Source organism: Spironucleus salmonicida, chromosome 4 (assembly GCF_000497125.1).
Source record: "Spironucleus salmonicida strain ATCC 50377 chromosome 4, whole genome shotgun sequence".
Taxonomy (NCBI): Eukaryota; Fornicata; order Diplomonadida; family Hexamitidae; genus Spironucleus; species Spironucleus salmonicida.
The window spans coordinates 1,345,480-1,367,393 of record NC_090599.1 but is presented as its reverse complement, the minus strand read 5'-3'; the positions used below and the strand labels follow the sequence as shown (position 1 = coordinate 1,367,393).

At 30.8% G+C, this 21,914-nt stretch overlaps 13 protein-coding genes and 1 pseudogene across 13 annotated transcripts; 7 read left to right on the top strand and 7 right to left on the bottom strand. All coding sequences in view use genetic code 6, as the record gives it.

The window, feature by feature from the left end:
- Positions 1–1,751: 1,751 nt before the first annotated feature.
- On the top strand, positions 1,752–2,744 carry SS50377_24362 (uncharacterized protein; the record flags this gene model as incomplete). The annotated part of the gene is made up of 1 exon (XM_067908205.1): positions 1,752–2,744. The coding sequence occupies one exon, from the start codon at positions 1,752–1,754 to the stop codon at positions 2,742–2,744; it is 993 nt and encodes a 330-aa protein (XP_067765179.1).
- On the bottom strand, positions 2,745–4,688 carry SS50377_24361 (Nucleosome-binding factor SPN, POB3 subunit; the record flags this gene model as incomplete). The annotated part of the gene is made up of 1 exon (XM_067908204.1): positions 2,745–4,688. The coding sequence occupies one exon, from the start codon at positions 4,686–4,688 to the stop codon at positions 2,745–2,747; it is 1,944 nt and encodes a 647-aa protein (XP_067765178.1).
- A 69-nt stretch (positions 4,689–4,757) lies between these two features.
- On the top strand, positions 4,758–6,443 carry SS50377_24360 (uncharacterized protein; the record flags this gene model as incomplete). The annotated part of the gene is made up of 1 exon (XM_067908203.1): positions 4,758–6,443. The coding sequence occupies one exon, from the start codon at positions 4,758–4,760 to the stop codon at positions 6,441–6,443; it is 1,686 nt and encodes a 561-aa protein (XP_067765177.1).
- A 29-nt stretch (positions 6,444–6,472) lies between these two features.
- On the bottom strand, positions 6,473–7,213 carry SS50377_24359 (Ubiquitin-conjugating enzyme E2; the record flags this gene model as incomplete). The annotated part of the gene is made up of 1 exon (XM_067908202.1): positions 6,473–7,213. The coding sequence occupies one exon, from the start codon at positions 7,211–7,213 to the stop codon at positions 6,473–6,475; it is 741 nt and encodes a 246-aa protein (XP_067765176.1).
- A 64-nt stretch (positions 7,214–7,277) lies between these two features.
- SS50377_24358 (Kinesin-like protein) lies at positions 7,278–9,023 on the bottom strand (the record flags this gene model as incomplete). Its single annotated transcript, XM_067908201.1, has 1 exon — positions 7,278–9,023. The coding sequence occupies one exon, from the start codon at positions 9,021–9,023 to the stop codon at positions 7,278–7,280; it is 1,746 nt and encodes a 581-aa protein (XP_067765175.1).
- An 85-nt stretch (positions 9,024–9,108) lies between these two features.
- SS50377_24357 (uncharacterized protein) lies at positions 9,109–9,684 on the bottom strand (the record flags this gene model as incomplete). Its single annotated transcript, XM_067908200.1, has 1 exon — positions 9,109–9,684. One exon carries the CDS (start codon positions 9,682–9,684, stop codon positions 9,109–9,111), a length of 576 nt encoding a protein of 191 aa, XP_067765174.1.
- A 351-nt stretch (positions 9,685–10,035) lies between these two features.
- SS50377_24356 (uncharacterized protein) lies at positions 10,036–10,923 on the top strand (the record flags this gene model as incomplete). The annotated part of the gene is made up of 1 exon (XM_067908199.1): positions 10,036–10,923. The coding sequence occupies one exon, from the start codon at positions 10,036–10,038 to the stop codon at positions 10,921–10,923; it is 888 nt and encodes a 295-aa protein (XP_067765173.1).
- Positions 10,924–11,721: 798 nt separating this feature from the next.
- SS50377_24355 (uncharacterized protein) lies at positions 11,722–12,984 on the top strand (the record flags this gene model as incomplete). Its single annotated transcript, XM_067908198.1, has 1 exon — positions 11,722–12,984. One exon carries the CDS (start codon positions 11,722–11,724, stop codon positions 12,982–12,984), a length of 1,263 nt encoding a protein of 420 aa, XP_067765172.1.
- Positions 12,985–13,175: 191 nt separating this feature from the next.
- Positions 13,176–13,643, top strand: SS50377_24354 (uncharacterized protein; the record flags this gene model as incomplete). Its single annotated transcript, XM_067908197.1, has 1 exon — positions 13,176–13,643. The coding sequence occupies one exon, from the start codon at positions 13,176–13,178 to the stop codon at positions 13,641–13,643; it is 468 nt and encodes a 155-aa protein (XP_067765171.1).
- A 58-nt stretch (positions 13,644–13,701) lies between these two features.
- Positions 13,702–15,198, top strand: SS50377_24353 (CAF1 family ribonuclease; annotated as a pseudogene).
- Positions 15,199–15,717: 519 nt separating this feature from the next.
- On the top strand, positions 15,718–16,161 carry SS50377_24352 (uncharacterized protein; the record flags this gene model as incomplete). Its single annotated transcript, XM_067908196.1, has 1 exon — positions 15,718–16,161. The coding sequence occupies one exon, from the start codon at positions 15,718–15,720 to the stop codon at positions 16,159–16,161; it is 444 nt and encodes a 147-aa protein (XP_067765170.1).
- A 644-nt stretch (positions 16,162–16,805) lies between these two features.
- SS50377_24351 (GTP-binding protein) lies at positions 16,806–18,206 on the bottom strand (the record flags this gene model as incomplete). Its single annotated transcript, XM_067908195.1, has 1 exon — positions 16,806–18,206. The coding sequence occupies one exon, from the start codon at positions 18,204–18,206 to the stop codon at positions 16,806–16,808; it is 1,401 nt and encodes a 466-aa protein (XP_067765169.1).
- Positions 18,207–18,523: 317 nt separating this feature from the next.
- On the bottom strand, positions 18,524–19,135 carry SS50377_24350 (uncharacterized protein; the record flags this gene model as incomplete). Its single annotated transcript, XM_067908194.1, has 1 exon — positions 18,524–19,135. The coding sequence occupies one exon, from the start codon at positions 19,133–19,135 to the stop codon at positions 18,524–18,526; it is 612 nt and encodes a 203-aa protein (XP_067765168.1).
- A 643-nt stretch (positions 19,136–19,778) lies between these two features.
- Positions 19,779–21,863, bottom strand: SS50377_24349 (uncharacterized protein; the record flags this gene model as incomplete). Its single annotated transcript, XM_067908193.1, has 1 exon — positions 19,779–21,863. One exon carries the CDS (start codon positions 21,861–21,863, stop codon positions 19,779–19,781), a length of 2,085 nt encoding a protein of 694 aa, XP_067765167.1.
- Positions 21,864–21,914: the final 51 nt, after the last annotated feature.

Sequence of the window (21,914 nt, the reverse complement as noted above, 5' to 3'; positions counted from 1 at the left end):
ATATACTTGATTAATGATATATTATAAAAATGAAACATTTTACTAGTATGAATCAACTTTGCCTATTAAAAGTTTCTGATTTACAACTATTTGTTCAACTACCTTAAGTAATATTAGATAAAGATTATATAATTTTGCTTTAAAAATCTATATATTAAATTCATAATGAGTAGAGCAGATAATCATCATTTTAGTAATCCAGGCTTTCTAGACTTTAATAATCAATATTATTTGACAATAGTTCTTTGAAAAGTTTAAGTACATCAGATTTTGATCAAGTAGTAATTACTGGACAGTCATTATAACGTTAATATGTCAAGTGTAATTAAAATAGACCATTCCATTAATATTATATATAAATCGAGTAAAGGCATAACTAATCTTTAGCTGAAAAATATTAGAATAGCAAGATTTCAGTGAGAAAATGAACTATTTCAATCCATATATATCGCTTACCGAAATGTACCAGCCTATAGCTTAATTAAGGATTAATTGTTATGACGTTACATTTTATAGCAATTTTAGTTTGATACTTTAAAAAGGTATTAATTTCTTTAATTTAATATGGTTCTTAAAGGTGAAAACGATTTAATTTAAAGGGTATTCTATGAGAATTGTGCCACTTTTATGACTTCTACCTATGGTTTCACTATAACTGAGGATAATACTTAAAAATCATTCTAAGTGAAACTTGTATGGTGTTTTTTCATTATTAAAGGTTGAATATATTCAATATTGTAAATGATCTTTATAATTAAATTTAAGTAATTTAAATAATATATCATATTTTTAATAATAATTTTAAAATGATTGAACTATCTTTCTCTAACCTACCTGATGGATAGTTATAATTTTAGTTAATAGCATCTTCCATTTATTAATAAAAAAATATATTATATGAATCAAATTTAGAAACAATACCAAATGATGAACTATCACATTAATTTATTACGCCTAATTTTCTTAATTTTTAATAGCTTTACACTTTATATATACGAATTGTTACCCCATCACAAATTATCGTTAAAAAACTTATTTAAAATACCTAAATTAACGGTATTTTAATCAATTATAGTTTTACCTGTAATGATAATTTTACATTAACATAAAAACTATCATATTTTGCAATTTAAAATTTTACCTAACATAGTTAAAGTATTTTTACATCATTTGAGCTTCGAATAAAGAACCATAATTATACCTCATTTTAGATTTTGGAGTAAGTTAATAACCAATTTCATATTATTAACCCTGTTTTTATAGACTCTAGTAGTAAATTTCTCTAGATTTTTGGTAAAATTAATGTTTTTTCAGTTCTTATATTTGAAGTAGAAGTATGTATAACTGACATAACTAATAATGTGTATTTTGCTAACTATAGTCTAGAAAATATTTCTATAGCTAAAGAGATTTCTCTATTTTGTAGTTTATACAATAAAGTAAGAGATGATACCTTAGATGATTTTTTAGAATTGTTATAATTTATTAAAGAAAATTAGTTAGATATTTAGCGTTATTTAGATGGAAATGATATAAAAATTGTTAAAAATTATCTATAGAAACTGTCTAAGTTTATACTAGTTGAAACTGCAGTATAATGTTTTGATAAAAATTAATTAATTTTTATTTTTTAATAATAAGCTGTCAAGCAAAAATTATATAATAACCAACAGCTTATCAGATAAAATAATAAATTTGAATTAGTTTTTTCTATTTTGTAGGTTAAGGCATCAATTTTTTCTCTTTAATAAATGTAGGATTCAATTACGGTATAAATCAATAGTAATAATTTATTGGTAGAAGTTGAAAATCTCACTTAATACGATCCTAATTTAATAAATATTAGTAGTTTTTTAGCAACAGATTTTTATTTTTACTAATCAGTATGTAAAATTAAGTAAATAGATGAATCGTAACAACTTTATCAGGTTAATACAGAAATTAATAATCTTATTGGGCCAATAAAACAAGATTTCGTTCATTAAAAAGTAATTTTGGATGATATGTCTGGGTTTTATGATAAATTCAAAGGATATCAGGTTTTTTATTCATATTTTTATTAAAATATTCATAGATTAGAGAATAAATTGACTCCATAACTATTTCCACCAAATAAAGAATTTAATAGACAAAATCCTTAATAATTAGAGTTTAAACAGGTAGAAATTTATGAATCGACAGTGCAGCGAAATTTAGATGATTTGGAGGGTTATTATTTATAAATGTAACCACAAAGGGGTGGGTCGATGGTAGTATAATAACTTGATGAAACCAACTCTGCATCGCTACTTTTAGAAGAGCTAGAGTAGATTTTCCCTAAAAGAAATTAATCTCCGATAAAATAAAATACAGTTAATAATAATTTAAATTAAACTTATTCAAATTAATAGTTAATATTTTTAGAGTAAAAATTAGGTTATAAAATTCCAAGGAATCTTTAAGGTGTAAATGAAGTTTAGAATTATATTTTAAACATTACTTCAGCTAATGATCTTATCAATATTTTATCTACTAGATTAACTTCTAAAAACTCTGATAATTCTAATAAGCAAGTGATATCTTAATCATAGATATACGAAATTTCTTAAAATAAATTTTTAGACTAAAATTTATGCTAAACTATAAACAATCTTTAAAATATACGTTCATTATCTTAACTTAAAAATTAGGATATAATATAAACTCAATAATAGTAGAAGTAGTATGATGTTCGTAGAAAAGCTGAGAGGATAAAGTGGATGTGATCAATCACTAGGTTCTTCAGCAGAACCATAGTCGCTTCCATCATTTTGATTAGTATTAATTTTACCTGCCCATTCCATAGGTCTACCTATGTCTTCCAGTGCATCTTCAGGCTTAACATTATCGATTTCATCAATTTACAACATAAATGCATCTTTACTAACTTTCTTTTCTGGTTTCTATTTAACTTAACCAACTTCTTTAACTGTTTTTTAATTATCTTCGTCACCACTATCACCACCCTCACTACTATATTCATAATGTGCAGCAGAATCATCGCTCTTTGTTTCATTAAAATCACTATCCTCTTCATCATCTTAATCATTATCGAGCTCTTTTTATCCTACAACTCTACCACCATCCTCTCTGTACTAATTATATATTTTCAGATTAGCAATATTCTTTCTTCTTATAAAACTAATAATAATTTCTACCTTTTCGGTCTCAACTTTACTTAACTCAATACTCTCAGAGCCGCCTCTAATTTTAAAAATCATGCGAGCAAATTTCGTATTGCCATGAGAATTTTTTGTATCTGCTTCAATTGTTATAGTAAGGATTTCATTATAATTTATAAGTTGAATATCCTATGGCAATAACATGATTGCTTTAGAAAGGAAATACGCATACATATCACGCTATGATTTTTATTTATAACGGCATGTAACAGCACATGTAAGTTCATTATTTTCATCTTCTAAGGATAAACAATCGTTTGTTGAAATATTTTACTATAAATAAAATGAAGTTTTTGCTTAGTCTGAAAAAATTGTAGTTGCACGATCACAAATAAATTAAAACATTTTAAGAGCAATAATGAATTAAGGTACCCTTCTTAGTTATACTGCATTCGCCCTTCTAGCACTTCCGGCCTCCTCTAACAATGAATCCACTCCATACATTGATGATGGTGCATTTAAGAATGTTGAAAAACCTGGAATTTATAAATGTGGAACGAGCTTATCTTATAATTCACCCAAATGAACTTCTCTTGATTCTCTCCGATCAGAAACTTCTAATGCCAAAAAATCATGGCCGTCGATTCTTTTTCCAGAAGACAATTAAATAATTAAAAAGAACTGTTTTTAATAGTCTTTAGAAGGTTTTTCTAGCAAATAAAGACGAGTTACATCACGTGAAGTTCTCAAAAATTCTTTACTAGACAAAAGCTTAAATTAGTTTGATTAAAATTCAATTAGATATTTACCAGCTGGCTGAGTGATTTATATTCCTTCAAGAAAAAGAATACGAGAGGAAGTAGTATTCACTGAGAATTATGATAGTTGGTTGTAAATATTATTCCGAGTAAATTCATCTTTTAGTAAAAACGTAAGTGACTTTACATAAACTGCTTATTACACATTTGAAGGAATTAATTCAACCATCAAGTCTCTTTTATCAAGCCTCTAAAATTCGGCAATCTGGCTAATTGGCACATGAAATACTTCAATATCTTCAATATCATCAATATCATCTTCTATTTTCGTATTAGTTGTTTATGATGGCTCATTTTTCTCTTCATTGAACGAATCAATATCCTCTTCATCTTCTTCTAAAACAGGTTACAATGTCAGGGAATGTTAACTTACTTTAACAGTACCCCAATTCCATCCAGCAACATCAATATCTCTCTCCTATGGAGTAATAAGATAATGTTCATTAATATATTAAGTAATCTAATCTTGTTATGATTTTAATATCTCACAAAATGAATAAAGCTGTTAAACATCTTTCATATAAAAAGTGTATTCAATATATGGGCCTTTTTCTGATCTAAAACCAATATCTGCAACCGTAATTGCTCGTAAATCAGAGCGATGTAAGCTTACTTCAGCGGCTTAATTATCATTAATATTTGGTCTAAAAATTATATTATCTATATCGATGCTAAGTTTACCTTATACAGGAAACGATGAAAAATCAATAAGTTTGCAGTCTAACTACATATGTGGAAAGTAAGAGCTTTTAATATTATTAAATTCAATATATAATAATAAAATTACTTGTTTTAGGAAATGTTTAATTAACTAGAAAAGGAAGATTTAAATGTTGCTTAGTTTATAACAGAAAACTTAAAGAAAGATGGAATATCTATAAATACTTTGCTTTAATATTTAACCAATTCATAAGAAAAAAACGATGTTTCTTAAAAATAACTAAAGAAATCCTCACAACTTTACATACAAGAATAATATGTTAAGGCATCAAACATTGCATTTTAGATTTAAAAGAGTTATGTTAATTTTGAATAAGATTATAAACGCTTAAATGCCCTAAATGTTAATATAAATTTATAAGATTAACATACTACTGGTTAAGTTTAATAGTAAGATCTAGAGGATATTGAAAATGAAATTTAGCTGTAATATTTCTTTAATAACCTAGTAAAAGAGAAGAAATATATGTCTGCTACTGCTTTTCTTCATGTTATTTATAATATAGCTATTACATCTTAACTAAATTTCTAAACTTAAAACACATTATTACGAATATTTAAAGATAATAGATTAATTATTAAGAAAATTATCACAGAAGAGATTGATTTTAGTGTAAAGGAAGAAACGGTAGAAACGATTTTTATATAATATAATTAACAATATAAATTTTTAGACTAACACATAATTCTTTTAAATCAGTTAAATTAAGCAGAAATTTATTAAGATTAAACTTTTACAATATAGCAGCAAATGATTTTAATAGCTTTTAATCTTAACTTTATTGACGAAATTTTTGATTTGTTAAAAATTAATCTTGATAAAATTGATTTTTATATAGATCCATCTTCCGCATCATCCTATCTTATAAAATGTTTTAAGAAATTTACATATATTGTTGAAAATATTTAAGAAATAACTTAAATTGCTAATAAATTTCAGATTACATAAAAATTTCACGTCGTTAAAATTTAAACAATATTAGCTAATTTTAATTTAATACGATAATAAATTAGCATTATGTTAGATAAGCTAACAGAATAATCTAGAATTGATAGTCTTTTTTAATATAACTATTAAGTATTAATCAATTGTTAAGAACTATTATTTAAAAATCAAAACTTCTTGAGGATGCAAGGTTACTTTATAGGTATCAATGATGATGAATTTAAAATTGTTTTAAAAGGAATTTAAACCTTATTATTCGATCTATAAATATATATCCAAAATGGTAAATATCACAGAACTGCTTATATTTTCTCGGAATAAATATAATTACCGTAATACTTGATGTGTTTCAATACTATATTTGATAATAATTTTAATATATAAATTGACTAGTATCAGAGTTTTTGCTTATAAAATTGTTAAGAAATAAGTGAAATAATTTAAAAATAACCAGAATTATTTTTAGAAATAATATAAAATTTCCTATAAAACTTATTAGTATAAAGAATTATTGTGCATGCGGTTGATGAAACTGAAAGGTTCGTTGAGTTTGTATTTCAAACAATTATTCATTTTAAGTTTGTTATTCCTTAATGTCACAGCTTGCTGCGAGGAAAGGGTGGTTATGGATAATCTTATTTAGACAAGTCCTTAGAAAATTGCATAGCATTATTTGCATAGCTTTCTGAATAAATCATTGCAAAATCACTTATAAGCTTAAATAAAAGTAGTGATGTTTCAGAAAAGATTATGCAATTTTCAGAAAGACTGGACTAAAAAGATTTTGGTATTATATTAAGTAAGTTTATTTTGGAGTGATTGATATATTTATTTAATACGTTATCACATCACTTTCTATAATAAATATAATTATATAAGGCTTATGCTATTTACAGTTTTTCTGCCTTATTTGGCTTTTATAAATTTACATCAACTTCAAACGTTTAAGAAACATCTAAAATTTGGTGAAGTTCTTGTTCCTCTTATTTATCGTCTAGGTATTCCTGAATACTATCTGATCTCTCAATAATAAACTATGAAGTATTAGATGTAGACTCTTACTAATCGGATAAAGGCTTCCGCTGTTCACTTTATTTAATGTATTAAGGTACATTTTGTATGTCATTCAATTCTAAATCTTTATGGATACTACCACAACACTCACAAATGTAATCTATTGACTACTCAGCAAAAATTTTTCTCTACTCTTCAGATATTGTTATTGAACCAATAGCACCAGGAGTCTCTTCATCGAACATAGAACGTAGACCTATGATTACCTGCCGTATACCCCAAGTAGCAGACCATAATTCTTAGTGAAATGAAGTAAAATTTGTGCAAATATTCTTCTTTACTTCAAAACGACCATTATTATTATAAAACTGTATGTCAGGAGCAGAGAATGGATAGTCTCGAGGAAGAAATATAACTCCATGATAAATTCCTTTGGTAAATGCTGTTTGTATGGGGCCAAGAACAGAGAAATGTATATTATATAAATTTTAAGGGTCAAAATAAACTTTAAAGAAAGGTTCTGGTTTAAGTATTAAATTCTTAAGTTCAGATTTGATTCTTATCATTGACGTCATTTTGAATTATTATTTTAACAATTCTAGTATATTTAATATTATATAGGTATGAAAGGCATTAAAATCATTAATAATCATTTTTTGTACCTTCTAATGCTTATATGGTACTTTTACATAATTAAATTAACGGCTACTATGATTATTATTCTCCATTAGCTACTTTAGATAACATAACAGCAAATTTATTTTTAATTAAAATAATTAATGCCTTTTATTCATTATAGTATTTTTTAATTAGTTACATGCCATTATCTTCAGATTTCACCTCTTGTTGTATAATTTCTTTTACTTAGGTTGGATTTTTTAACAATTTATCTATTTCTTATATGTATTAATTTTCAAGCTGAATTTCTTTTTCAAATACAGCAATCTACCTAGCTTAAACATTGAGTCCTGCTTCGATTTCTGGTATATTTTATTATAAATTAACTCCTTACACAAACTGACCAGCCATAGTTAATACGCATAATTAGTGCTCCAGTTATCTTTCTAAGTGGTCTAATGCTGATATTTCAATCTAAAGACCAGATATTTATTAATTTCTATCTTAAATTCTACTGCTAAGATGCACTAATGTCTCAGTTTGTCTCTCTAATACTTTTTAAAATTTTGCAACACTACCAACTGAAGCTTATTTTTAATTAACTTTCAGTTTAATGTCATCGATGATATTCTCTTAAGTCAAATTACCCCCATTCTTTAACTTATATTCAATATTATTAATATCAAATTACAATTAATTTTTATGCATTATGTTATTAACATCGCTACTTTAATTTCTCTATAAAATTTCGAGGTCTTATTTTAGCTAGCAAATTTACTTTTCTAATTTGCCAATTATACCTTCATCATCAACTATCACATTCTTTTATGCTTTTTACTTAATCTTTTTCGCTCTTTCAGCAAATCTAATACTATTTAATGTTTCATAAAAGCATGAAGATGCAGGTGATAAGCAAACAATTAATTACGACAAACAATTAGAACCAATAGAATCTTATAATATTCTAGTCAGAATAGAATCTCTATACGGTACATGTTAATTTTTACTTTCTGTAAGTGCAAAAATGACATTACCAAGAGCATTTAATGACTTGTTAATATTTGATGTTTCTCTTTATTATTTTTAATCTTAATTTACGATTTTCTCGCTTCCTGCTAAATCAACGAATTATATCTTTGACTTAGTTTCTTTTCCTTCTAAATTTATAGTCAAAATTGTATGCGAACGCGATGATATCTCGTTAAAAACAGTGGCTGCAGTTTTCCTATTTTAAAGTCCAATTTCAAGAAGCTAGATCACATCTTCAAGCGTTTTAACCAAGTATTAAGAAAGATTTTCAACATAAATTTCATTTTTTGGAGTTTCTCGTATTTTCAATCCCTTTTATGGATCATCTAAAAGATCTTAAAGCTACTCATTATAAATTTAGACATATGAAACAGTGATCACAGAATCTGTATTATTAAGTATATAAGAAATGCACTGAGGAAGTATACCAAGCATAGTATAAGTTTTACCAGACGACGTAAGCCCATAGCACATAATTGTAGCATTATATCCTTCTAAAAAAGATGTCAAAAGAGGTTAAACCTAATCAAATATATCCTCATTTTCTGAAGTTGAATCAAAGATTTTATCAAAATTGAACTAATAAAGCTAAGAAAACTCATCGAAAAGTTAGTTACCGGTTGTCTCTTTAAGTGAAATTTATGTATCATTAATAGATATACATATTGCATCATTATTATTTTATTCCCTCTAGATCATAGGTCTTACTCGTAATAGTACTTAAAAATTATCAGACATTTTTGAGATTTATATTTAGACAAATAAGATATAAGAATAATAAAAAATATAAACTTAGATATTAAAAATAAGTATTAACATGTTGTCAAAGTCTAAAATCACTTGAACTTTAACCAGTTGGCTTTGGAGTTGGATGTAAATTGGTCATACTAGATCGTATATTTAATGATGATGATTTTGACCATTTCTATGATGTTTCTAAATAGTTTGTACTTGAAATAGTCTATTTTTGGTTTCCAGTAATAGATAAATCTAAATATTTAACTTATAATTATCGTTTTTTCTTTGATAGTTACATTTATTTGATTTGTTCAGTATTATGGTTAAACCCATCTCCTTTTCGAACAAACTCAACAACATGTGATTAACGCATCTATTCAATTTATTCGTCTAAACTCGTTCCAGTTTTATATTTATCTCGGGATATTAATAATCTTTTTTGAGGGGCTGATTTATCTTCTATATCTAGCATTTACTATTTGACTAAAAAATCATCTAAATCGTCTAAAAATCTCGCGGAGACAGATCGTTTCACGCCATTCTTTACTTCAACTGAATGAAAAATTGGGTTTACTATTTTTCCTTAATAAAGTGTTACTTATTCTCTTTTTTATTCTTATTTTTTTATTTAATCGTATCTAGAATTGAAAAGTTATACCATTTTTTAATTTGTTAACTGTGGCAATTCACTCATTCTTTTTAGAATACAATAATTAGTAATATTATAATAGCGATACCAAATGTTAACAAGTTCCTTCTAGTTTAATTGCAACATGTATATGTTTATAATTATATATAAAATACCATAGGTTTCATATTAAATGTTTTTGAAATATATAGATATCTTGTACTAACAAATACATTAACCAATAATAACAATAAAGTCACTATAATCATAAATAATCTAATTATAACCAGACTATAAAATTTATTTTGGCATAAAAATTTTTAAAAAGAAATAGTTTATTTTTATGATTATATTAAAATATATGTAAATTTATTCTTAAGATAAATGTAACATATTCAGACGAATAAAATAAAACCATAGTCAGCTTTTATTAATAAATTGCCTAATAATATAAAAAGGCATTAAACATTAAGTTCAAATTAAATTACTAAGAGTCGACCTTTAACATAAGGTAATAAACTTCGTACCAGAAATATTGCTGGAAATTTAGATGCATGTAAGTCATATTTTGAATCAGAATCAGATGGAGATACTGTTGAATGGCTAGTTAAAAGTGAACGTGCTATTTCTTTAACAGATTTTGTTAAATTAGATAGCGATAATAGTATTACTACAGTAGTTTAAGATTCGCTTATAAAAGATCTAGATATTATAGATTTTAACACTGATAGCTGTTAGTAGTTTTAAAAATATTAACCACGAAAAAAACGTTCGATTGCTGCAACTCCCGAAAGCATTATTAAAGATGATGAAATCTATGAATGTAAATGTACGAATTTAGATAATTTGGCATAATCATACTAGCTTTATCTTGAAGAAATCGATATTAAGACATAAATCATTAAACCATCATAATTATCTAATTCGATATTATAAAATTCATAAACTTATATTGATAATATCTAGAAAAATTTTATAAAACCAATGGAATATAAAATAATACTAAATGCTGAATTCGGAACTAATAAACAAGTATTAATAGATAAAATGATATAACATATAAATGCATATAATTAAATTTCAGCAACCATCCAAACTTGTTTTAATCCAACACCCTTTTAGCAAAAAATCATCAGAAATTGGAAAATTATTGATAGTTCGATTGGTAAAATATTTATACCTTCTGCAAAACGATCAATAACTTTATAATCGTCAATTTATGATGTTATGCCTGAATTTAAATTTATAACACCGAATATTAATTTAAAGTGAATTTTCAAATGAATGAGTCTTTATCCTTCCATTTTCGTATTAGAGTTATGTGGTCCTTTTCATTAACTATTGAATTAATAAATCTAGTTGGAGGAATAGTAGCTCCCCGAATCTGCTAATTAAAAATAGAAGATTTATCATTACCAATATCTACTTCGCGTTTACTTGCTTAATTGCGTGAAAAAGGAACAATCTAGTTAATAAATGATATATTTTTAGATTACGCTTATGTAATAAAACTATTAGGGTGATATAAAGACTTTGCTACTTTATAGTTTAAAAATAATTTATTTACTTTTGAAACATTTTACTTTTATAATTCTTAACTATCTAATTCATATGATTACCAATTGTATCTGATTGTTGGTTTTTACTAATATTGATAATCTAGCATAGCTTTTGTAATTGTATTATTATCATCAAAAAAGCAACCTTCTATATCTTTTTATTTTTGTGTTTAAATATTAATATGATCATTATGCAAAAAATTTAATTTTATAATATCTGGCCTTATATAGTGAGGATCTTCGTTAAATATAGATTCTTAAAATATCGATTAATTAATCCTTCGTACAAATTTATTTTTTGTGCATATTTGATATTTTGATGAAATATGCTTGTCTTTATTAATATTATTTATTAATTTATTTTCTGGTGCAAAGATTTAAATATAAGTCATACTTTTTGACCTCATTGTTGATTCTACCCATTCATATTTATATATAATATATTATACTCATATTGTTTTATTCATCATACTTATTTATTTTTTAATATTAAATATTAATTGCAATAAAAATGGAATTATTAGAAGAAGAAGAATTTTTCTCGCAAACCTACCCACAGCTGGACCGATATTGCTACTTTATTACACACCTCCAAAACTATCCAGCGATACCTTTTTCAATAACTGAAAAGATAACAACTTTGACATCTCGAGCCCCTACTAACTCTCTAGAAGCTCGTGCTTTCGCACAGTTACTTTTCATGCTTAACCCAATGACTCTAGATGAAATTTAAAATATAATCACGTTGGAAATTCTCACAAATGATTCTGACCATACTGAAATCCCGATAAATTCGAAACATTTTACGCATTAAAAAGACATGTTTTTGAGTCTGCTGTACCTCAAAAAGGTAACTATTTCTCCCAGTTTAAACAACTTCGAGACAGCGCTCTTTCATGCAAAACGTTCAAAGTGTGAAAAAATGCTTCAAAAGGTATATTTTTTCTATGGCAATTTTGCACTTTCAAAAGGGAAGTTACGTCTCGCAAATCACTGTTTCAAGTGTGTTTTAGAGGTCAAAAATGGTAATAAAAATTTCGTCTGTGCAGCAAAAACTGGTCTCCATAAGATATGTGAAAATGCCTATAAAATGCTCCATGGTAAAAAGAGCGAGAAATTAAACTAAATTCGTATTTTTAGAGAAACTAATGAAGACATCGAGGGGGAGGTAAACTAACTTTTAAAGAAACTAGGAGTGGTTCCTGTGATTACTGCAGTGCGATCAAAGTCATTCTAGCGTATTCATCATTCCTCATCAGTTTAAAATTAATAAAGAAAGCAACGGTCATAAACTCCTATATAAAGCGTAGCATCGAGTTCATATTCCACCGAAACTTTTAGGCAAAAAGGAGTTAAAAAGATACCTACGAAGCTCATCAAAAACAATAATTAATCTTTTGTAATGGATTTAGCAACCGATTTTGGTTTCTCACGATAAAGAATGAAAGAGATTTTCAGTAACTGTTAATATGATAAAATACGATCTACTACAGAGTTTAAGCAAAGTCTCATGTAAAATGCCAAATTATAGGACTACTACTCCGTAGGTCTAGTCGATTTAATGCCACTACCACAACCAAATTCACTATTTTATGGTGATGATATTAGCATTGTGGGCAGAAAAAATGTTCGTTGTCATGCTGGTGACGAAGAAATGCGATAAGCCAAAGACAAGGTAATTGGTGAGGTGAAGTACAATAAAATTTATGAAGAGGCTGATTAGTAGTACAAACAGTATGTTGTAGATTTAACAGAGGATTCAAATGTGGAGTGATAAATTATTCGAATTATAGTATCATTAAAATTATGAAAGAAAAACAGAAAAACTAATATGATGATACATTGGTTAACAACGAGATTAAATTGCATTTAAAATTTAGCGGTGCCGTGCGATAGGAACTGCATTTTAACGCGATCACGTGCGCACTCCTGTACCAGGGAAGTCCACTGGCGGTTGAGGGCAATATGCTACACTTCAAGGGCCGGACAGTGTAGCTTGGATTTTACCCTGTTGGGGGTACGCAGGTTACGCACCAGTCTAAAGACATTCTGGTGCTCTACGACACGGATCAGCTATACTTCTACTCCCTGATCTAGGAGAAGCTGCTGGTTGTGCTGCCGGGCCTATCGGGAATCCACATCGTGAAGTGCCTCGCGGGGCAGCTGTTCGTGCAGATTGGGAGTAGCGTGCTCCACGTGGATCTCGAGCTATTCGGCGTGGTGCGGCAGTTCGACTGTGAGAGCCCTATAGTGACCTTCGGGTGTGCGGACGGGCAGCTGGTGGTGCTGTGCGCGGACGGCATCAAGTACGAGTTTCAGGCCGCTAGGGTCATAAAGACGCGTCTGGCAGAGGAAATCCTTTGCGGAGTCGTTGGAGCTGCCCAGCTGGCCTTCCTGGGGGATGCAGGCTACTCCACACTGCCGCTGAAGTGAGGTTCGATACACTCCCTATCCATACAGTACCCAGCAACCCTCCCTATTCCCTTCCGCAATGCTAGACTTCGCACGCAACCTGCGCCAGTCCCTGGGCGACGCGCTGAAGTTCGCCGACCATGCAACCCTCGCGGGATTCGACACTGAGTTCTCCTCGGAGCAGCCCCAGTTTGCGAACCCCTTCGACGCACCGGAGGTAATCTTCGCCACCGCGGCGGCCCTCGCGAACAGCGGTTGCCTGCTGCAGGTTGGGATCTCCATGCTGGACAGCAAAGGTGAGAGCTCCACCTGCTCGGTGTTCGTATGCCAACATGACGCCAAGATCAGCATCTCTGCCCTGAACTTCCTCGCCGGGAACGACTTCGACTTCAAACAGTACAGCACCCAGAGCCTGCGCGTCGGGATAGACTACGAGTGCGAGATAGCATTCTGACGGAAGACGATGGGCGAGCCCGACGAAGAGGCGTTCGAGGGCTTCCCAGCGGGATACGGTGAGATTGCCCAGAGACTCAAACAGGAGGAGATCGATTTCGGCATAGAACTGGACATCGGCCACTTTCTCCGCATGAAGCGGATGCAGCACAGCTTCCTTGCTCACGAGGGCGTAGAGCAGGTGGTGAGCATCGTTCCGGCGCTGTACCCCTCCCGGGGCGCGGGAAAAATTCTGCTGCATGTGCGCGTTGTAGATAGTCCCGCGCGGCGCCGCCAGCTGCTCGCGGAGTCAGTCGGCCACATTGAGCTCGACCTGAAGCACATCATGCTTGTGTTCCAGCGTCTTGCCCAGCGTCGCGTACGTACAGTGGGGTTCTAGGCGCTCACGGACTGTCTGCTGCTCCATAACGCCTTTCTGGGCAAGAAGCTCAGCTCCTACAGCAGGTTCATGGCAGACATTTTCGGCATCATCCCCAACTTTCTGGATGTGCTGCTCGTCCTGCAGCACCCGAACACGCAGGTCCTCCTCTAGCAGATCGCATCCAAGGTGAAGCGCGTACAGCCGAACAAGTCACTCTCTGGGTACTTCCACGTCCTATACGGCGCCGGAGACTCGCATGCTCACGACGCAGGCTACGACGCACTGATGACAGTGCGTGTGTACGACTGCCTCTGCAGGTAGCAGGCGACCAACTGCTTCAAGGTCAAGAACGCGCAGAAGTTCGACGAGGTGCGGTTTGAGTGCTATGCGAATTCCTTCACGACGTACCGCTGCTTCAACCTCCTCCAGCAGACGCCAGCGCCGGTGAGGCACAGCATGTACCCTCTTGCGAAGTTCCCCGGCAAGAAGGCCGACTACAGCGTGCAGCAGGCCGTTAAGGACCGGGCATGCGTGGCCAACTTGCTGCAGGGCACCCAAATCGGGGTCGTGTACAGCGAGGTTGCACTGCCGGAGGCGAGGCGGGCGTGGGTATTCAACCGGGATGGGCGGGTCCGGCACAGGTGGCTGAAATGGCTTGTGGGCGACTAGGTGATAGACGGTAAGTTCGCGAGCATTTTGACCCCTACCGCGGCCAGGAAGGTATTTGAGGCGGTTGAGCTGCGCAAGGGAAGCGCGAAGTGAAGGATTTTAACAGTTGCTTTGGATGTAGATTATTGCTTTTAATTATGCTGATTTAGCAATCTTTTAAGATTTTAAGTGAGACGATCTAGAGGAAAATACTAACCTAAGTTTTGTTAAACTAAGATAATATCAATCTGCTACTAATGAAAACACATTATTCGAGTGAAATCAGTTAACGTTAATACCTTTAGTATTGATTTAAAAATATTGTATTCTGAATCCGACCACATTAATTAAAGCTTACAGTTTTCATATAAAATAAACATAATCACAACAAATCCTCTAACACTAGCACCGATTTTTCCTCGTTAAAAATAAAAAATTAGATAAATTCTACTGGTGTAGAATACTGCGCAGTAGATACCTAGTACTATTAACTATATTAATTTTCTACTGAGTCGATCTCGGGTTTGTACGAAAGTGGCAAAGATCCGATCTTTGCCGGCACTTGCCCGCACCCCATAAAATTCAAATATTAATTATTTTAATATTAACTATATAATGTTAAATAATATAAAAATGATCATTTTACTGTAAATCCTGCATTATGGTACACATGCGACGCCAGAAAATTTACAGTTTCCGGCGCAGTCTAACCAAATTCGACTGGACCGACCAGTAAATACGCAGCCGGTTTCGCTGTCGTACGAGTAGCGGCGCTACAAGCACTACGGCCCCTCATTCGACCGGACAGCGTGCCCGCACCAGATTTTCGGAACGTGTCGGTTCTTAACTTTGGAGTATGCCAGTACCGAAGACGACGCGGTACGAGCTGTGGTCAGTTTCCAGCCATTCCTGCACGCCTAGACGCTGGGAGACTTGTTCGCTGAATTTAAGCCTGAAAGCGACTTCGCAAGCGCTGAATTTTTTCTCGAAAACTTGATCGTACCCGGGATCGAACTTAAGTGCTGGAAAAGAAGCGGAAGGGAATGCGATGGTGTGGATTGGGGCCTTACAGAATGAGTAGTGGGAATTTATATTGTAATATTTTATAATAATAAAGAAAATTTAAAATTAGTTTGTGGTTTAAAAATAAATTTTTCCATTAGTTTCGAAATGAAAAAATGTATTGGAAAATAGTTAGATGTTAATATTATAAATTTAAGTATTCAAAATATGATATAATATAATAGTCTAGAATTTATAACTAAAATCTGTATAAAGTGTAAAAGTTTTACTGTAATCACAAAAATTGGATAAAGAGCAAGAAAATAGGTTAAATACGATGATGTATTGTACTATATTTTAAACTCTTTGGTAAAACTAATGGCTACAAAGATAAACTTATCCACAATTAGTTATATTAACAGAAGGATAAGGTTTAAGTGCTGGACAAAACTAATGGGTAATACGTACTAATTAATAAATATGAAAAGGTGTTAGCATTTAATATTTAAAAAATTGATATAATGCAAGTATATTTCCAGTAATTATGGATAAATTGACTTTTTTGTAAAAATCAGAAATGCCAAAGTTTAGTACTAAGATGATTATAATCATCACGTAATAAATTAAAGATATGGTGATGCATCTAAGAATAAAAATCAGATATAAGATAGATATAATGAAATTTAATTTCATTAAATATTTTTATAAATAATATTAGATCACTATAATTCTTCTATTTCAAAAAGTATTTGCTTGTCTACAGTTTTACTAAAGCCAATAAAATCTATTTCATTAAACTCAAAGTTAATTTCGTCACAAACTTCTTTCGATAATTATATCTCATAAGGAATAGTTCCGTCTGTAATTTTTTTAAAAATTACCAATCCAGCTCTATGAGTCCACGGATTACCTCCTTTTACTAAATAGTTCAATTAATATGCAATTGCATCCAATAAATTTCCTGGTGTATTAAAGTTAGTATCAACATTATATTTTTATTTAATATTCTAAATACTAACAATTGATTTCAATCTCTCATAAAAACCTGGGAAATTTTCGCAGACCAATCTTGTTGCTGAGAGAAATTCTCTTGTACGGCCAGTAGGAAATACTCCGGTAATCACTTATAAAGGTCTAGGCGAATTTTTAACGGGTAATACCAAACCAGGACAATCACAAAGCATGATGGATCGGTTAGTCTCAGGTAACTAAAGGTCTGATAAATAGTATGTTTGTAAATGTTTTGTACACCCTGCTGTAAGCTTAACCTTACAAATAGTTTTACCATACAGTGCATTCATTGTTTTAGATTTACCGACTGACGGTTATCCTATAAATCCAAAGGTAACCATCTCTGGTACATCCTTTTAAGTCATTTAACGTCCAAATGCGATTAATTTATCTAAAAATTATAACCTCTCCTCAGGTTAATTAAATAAAACGAAGGCTGAAAATGGAATAACTAGGCCATTGATATTCAAATGTTTCAAATAATGTTATAAAAACTACTTTTAAGTTTGAATTTAATAATTAGAGACCAAATCTGATTTATTAATTAGTATAACAATTGGTTTGCAAGATTTCTAGCAATATAATAGTAAATTTACGGGAAGATGTGCTAATGGGAATCTAGCGTCAGTTATTATACATAGAATATCGCTTTTTTCGGTTACTAACCATAATTGATGGTAGACTTCTTAGTTCAGTTCAAATAAGCAATAATTAGTTTCAATTTACTTAAGATCTGGTGATATTGACTTAAAATAAGACTCAAAAACTTAAATTTCAGCACTTTTATATTATTATAATGACATATTTTTTGCATTAGTAGGTCTACAAGGAAGTTGAGGACAATATTTTTTATTTAAATAAATTTTTTAGTCAATCTTATAAACCGGATCATCAAAGTTAAATTAGTCATACCCGAATATTTTATTATCGGCAACTACTTTGTCAGAATCATTAATAAATTTTAGGAAAAAATGTTCAGGGTCTTGGCGAGGAAGCTCACTGATTTAGTTCTCCTCTTCATTTGCCTAGTTTTTTAATGCTCTTTTAGATTTGAGCTCCTCTTTTTTTTATTTTCCGCTCATAGGTTTACGATTAGTCAGCGAAGGCATTTTAATACCAGATAATTAATTTAGTATTAATATTAAATAAGAATAATAAAGAAATCAAAAATCAGTAGTATTAAAATAATTAAGAAAATGTTAAAATTTCTCTATTTTTGTTTATAAATTGAAATATGATAAATATCCCTTACGATTGTGCACAATATGTAAATATTGAAATATCGCTATCAGATGTTCACACAACCTCTAATCGATGCAATTAATCTTCTAAATATTTAGAAAATCCCAAATCCACATTGTAAACGACTAATTTTTCTACAGCCTTCACTACATTTATCACAAACGGCGTATTTCACCAAAAAATATCATTATTATTCGAAATTAAGCACAATTTTTTTAACGTACTCGTAGGCCATTTTCAGGTCCGCTTTCTGCGATTTCAGCAGCCGCTGCTTCAGCTCGAAGATGACCTGCACAATGCTGATAGCGATCTCACGCATGGAGCCAAACGGCCGAATTTCGGCCTTTTGCTGCCATATCAAGACCCCCAGCGCTGCTTGCCCGAATTTGTCGCCAAAGCCCTCCAAAGCCTGGCCCGCAGCACCCCTCAAAACACAGCTCAGCGCGTCCTCGCCGCTTTCGATCTACGCAGGTTCTACGAAGTGAAATCGCATATCATTTTATATATAAATGCTATATTATGATTGGAGCGAAATTCTACGGATTTTGGCACAAATTTCGGGAAAATTCGCGATTTCTGAAGCGAATTCGCCGCGTTCTGCCAAAGTGGATAAGTACAGCAGCGCTTCACCGCTGGGACTCTGGGTGAGCATTTGGCGCAGGGTGGCTTTCGAGGGCACAATGCTTTCAGCAAAATGGGAATTTTGCGGTTAAATCGGGGTTTTCAGCTATTTATGAACTGCATGCTGGCCCTGGGGTAGTTTTAGGCGCTCAAACGGCGTGAGGAACTTTTTCATTCAGGTGAAGAAATATTATTACATAATATATAATAATAGATATAAAAATTTTAAAGGATAATTATGGATTTTGTTATTTTCGCGAGGTGGAAGGTTTAGTCCTAAACTAGTATAAATTAGGCTGGGTATAGGATTATTCTCGTCAAACTGTTAGCTTTAGCTTGGTTTACGTTAGATTTTTGAGAAAATATTCGCAGGGAGCGCAAGTTGGTAATGCAGTATAATTTACGCTAGAAAATGAGTTAATAAGGTTATTGAATTTATAGGAATTAATAACAAAAATTTATATTGAAGATAGGATGCACGGCAAGTATTAATGTTGGTTATTATTATTCCTTATTTACTTTGTGATCATAATTAAATAATTGACGACTCAACACTTTAATATTGGTTATTGAAAATATAAAAATACCTAATTTAGGGTCCTAGGTTATTCTTTAATGCAGTAGCAGCGATATAGGTTAATGATAGTAACCAAAGTAATTGATTTTATTGTTTTCGGTATTCAATTGGGATATAATATTTTATGTCCCAATCTAACTATACGGCCTAAATATTTATATTAATTAGTTACAATCAAAGGGATTTCAATCAATTTTAACAATAAAAATTTATTCATTATAGTTCTTCAAAAATAGTACCCTCAAACAGATATACCTTCCTCTTCTTCGTTTCCGATCCAATGGTCTACTAGTGGCGCAGTTACTTCCACAATTGCATCAATATTATTGTAATTATATTTTTAATCCTCCTATATATCTTAATATTCGCATTATTAGACTATTTCATTTTAGAAAGATACTTCAATTAAATGAAGAGCTTTTTTCTCTGCAAATAGTGGACTACACGTAAGTTTCCAGCCACTAAATACTGCTTTTGCAAGTAGAGATACTAGCTTTTCGAGCATTCTCTTTAATGGCCCACATGCAAGGCATGTAAAGTTTTCTGTGAAAAATGAAGAGAATGGACCAGATGTGTTTTTGGCTCTCTACTGTAAAATGCTCAAAATTTGAGTAGGTGTGCTAGATAAAGTAAGTTAAAAGGGCGTAAAAAGCTAGTTTCTTATTGCAATTATATCAAGAATTTCCTAATATGTTCTTATAACGATGAAAACAGCGTCAGTTCTACTGAGTTATAAACTACTTTATTTAATCTTGATCTCAATCATTATTTTTTCTAATTCTAATGGGAAAGAAATTGGAGCTTCTATTTCTTTTACACTTTTAATTCTCAATTATAATGCTGTTAAAATACGCATAATAGCATGAACTGGAGGCACAACTCCAAACTTCTAACTCTTCCTATCGGTTTGGATATTTTTCATTCCTTCTATATTTCCTAATTATTACAAATTTCCAGCAAAAATCTCTATTAACTCAGCATCAGAAATAGATTTTTAATTCGTTTAATTAACTTCCTGTGAAAGCTTTTTAAGGATTTGATTCAGTTAAAATTCAAGTTTATGTAAGTTTGCCTCACGCCCAAGATTATTGGATATAAAAGATTAAATTTACTGATGAATAGTATTTTTCCTAAGCTGGAGTTGTAATTTTTTCTATCTAGCCAATATTGCATAATTTAATAAATTAGGGATTTAAAGCATTGATTCTACAGCATTAAGGTCAATCGAATTTTCTGGGCGTTAAATTTGATCTTCGATTATAAGATTTTCGACAATTTATTACTCTTATTACTGCTCTATTTAACTTAGTTATTGCTCTTACAGTGACTAGATAATTGAGAGTTATGAGTTTGAAAGATATATTTCTGGATGCTCTTCTAAAGCCGAGGATGTGGAACATTCAGAATTTTGATTATATACTTGGTTATGCATATGTAATAAACCTTATTCGATTGTTTGTTGATTTGTAAGAATTTGTATTTCAATGTAGATATTAATTACATAATTTATAATCATATGGAAGGCGAACATAGAATCTCTTGGAACTTCAATGGGTTTAGATGTAAAATGAGTCTGCAATAAATTATTTAACTTAAAATGAGCTGCATTTGTAATATAATTGTGTTCTGAGCAATAAAAAAGAGGTTTCTCATATGTTATATTCTAAGTTATCATATAAGATGATCTAAGCTATGTATAAATTCTGTCAAAGCCATCTGGATACTTATTAGAAAGATATATGTTAAATTGGTTAAAGAAATCCGCCAAATCATAACAAAACATCGGTTCTTCAAGAAACATTTCTTACAAAAGTTTCATGAGGTAGATCTAAACACTTGGTAGTTTTAATTAATCCTTAAGCGTTGATTATAGTTTATTCATAATAATTAGACCTTCCTGTATACTTGGAAATCCCAAATTGTTGAAATGATCATATAATTATTAGAATTATGATGCAAGTTATTCGAAAGCTTCACGAATACTACTGCATTCATAACTACTAAAAATATTCAAGTTTCCCCAAAGTGAATCAAATGTTCTGTTAAGTGTCATACGTTATTTTGCAACTGATGTTGCAAAGATGGGCAATTTCATATCATTGTAACCATAATTTTTTACAAATTTATTATTAAACAGGACTATTTTGTTTAAGAGCGTGGTTGAAGTATGAATCGGTGTCATATCAATAATTTACTTTGAAACATGACTAAAGTATGTTTTAACATTATATATATCTTTAAGGTCATTTATTTCTTAAATTCGTTTTAATTCTGGATAAAATGCTTAATCAATTGCCAAAATTGCAGATATAATTTTATCATTCATTTTACAAAGTTTAAGATTTATTAAAATTATATAATATAATTAATATCGTCA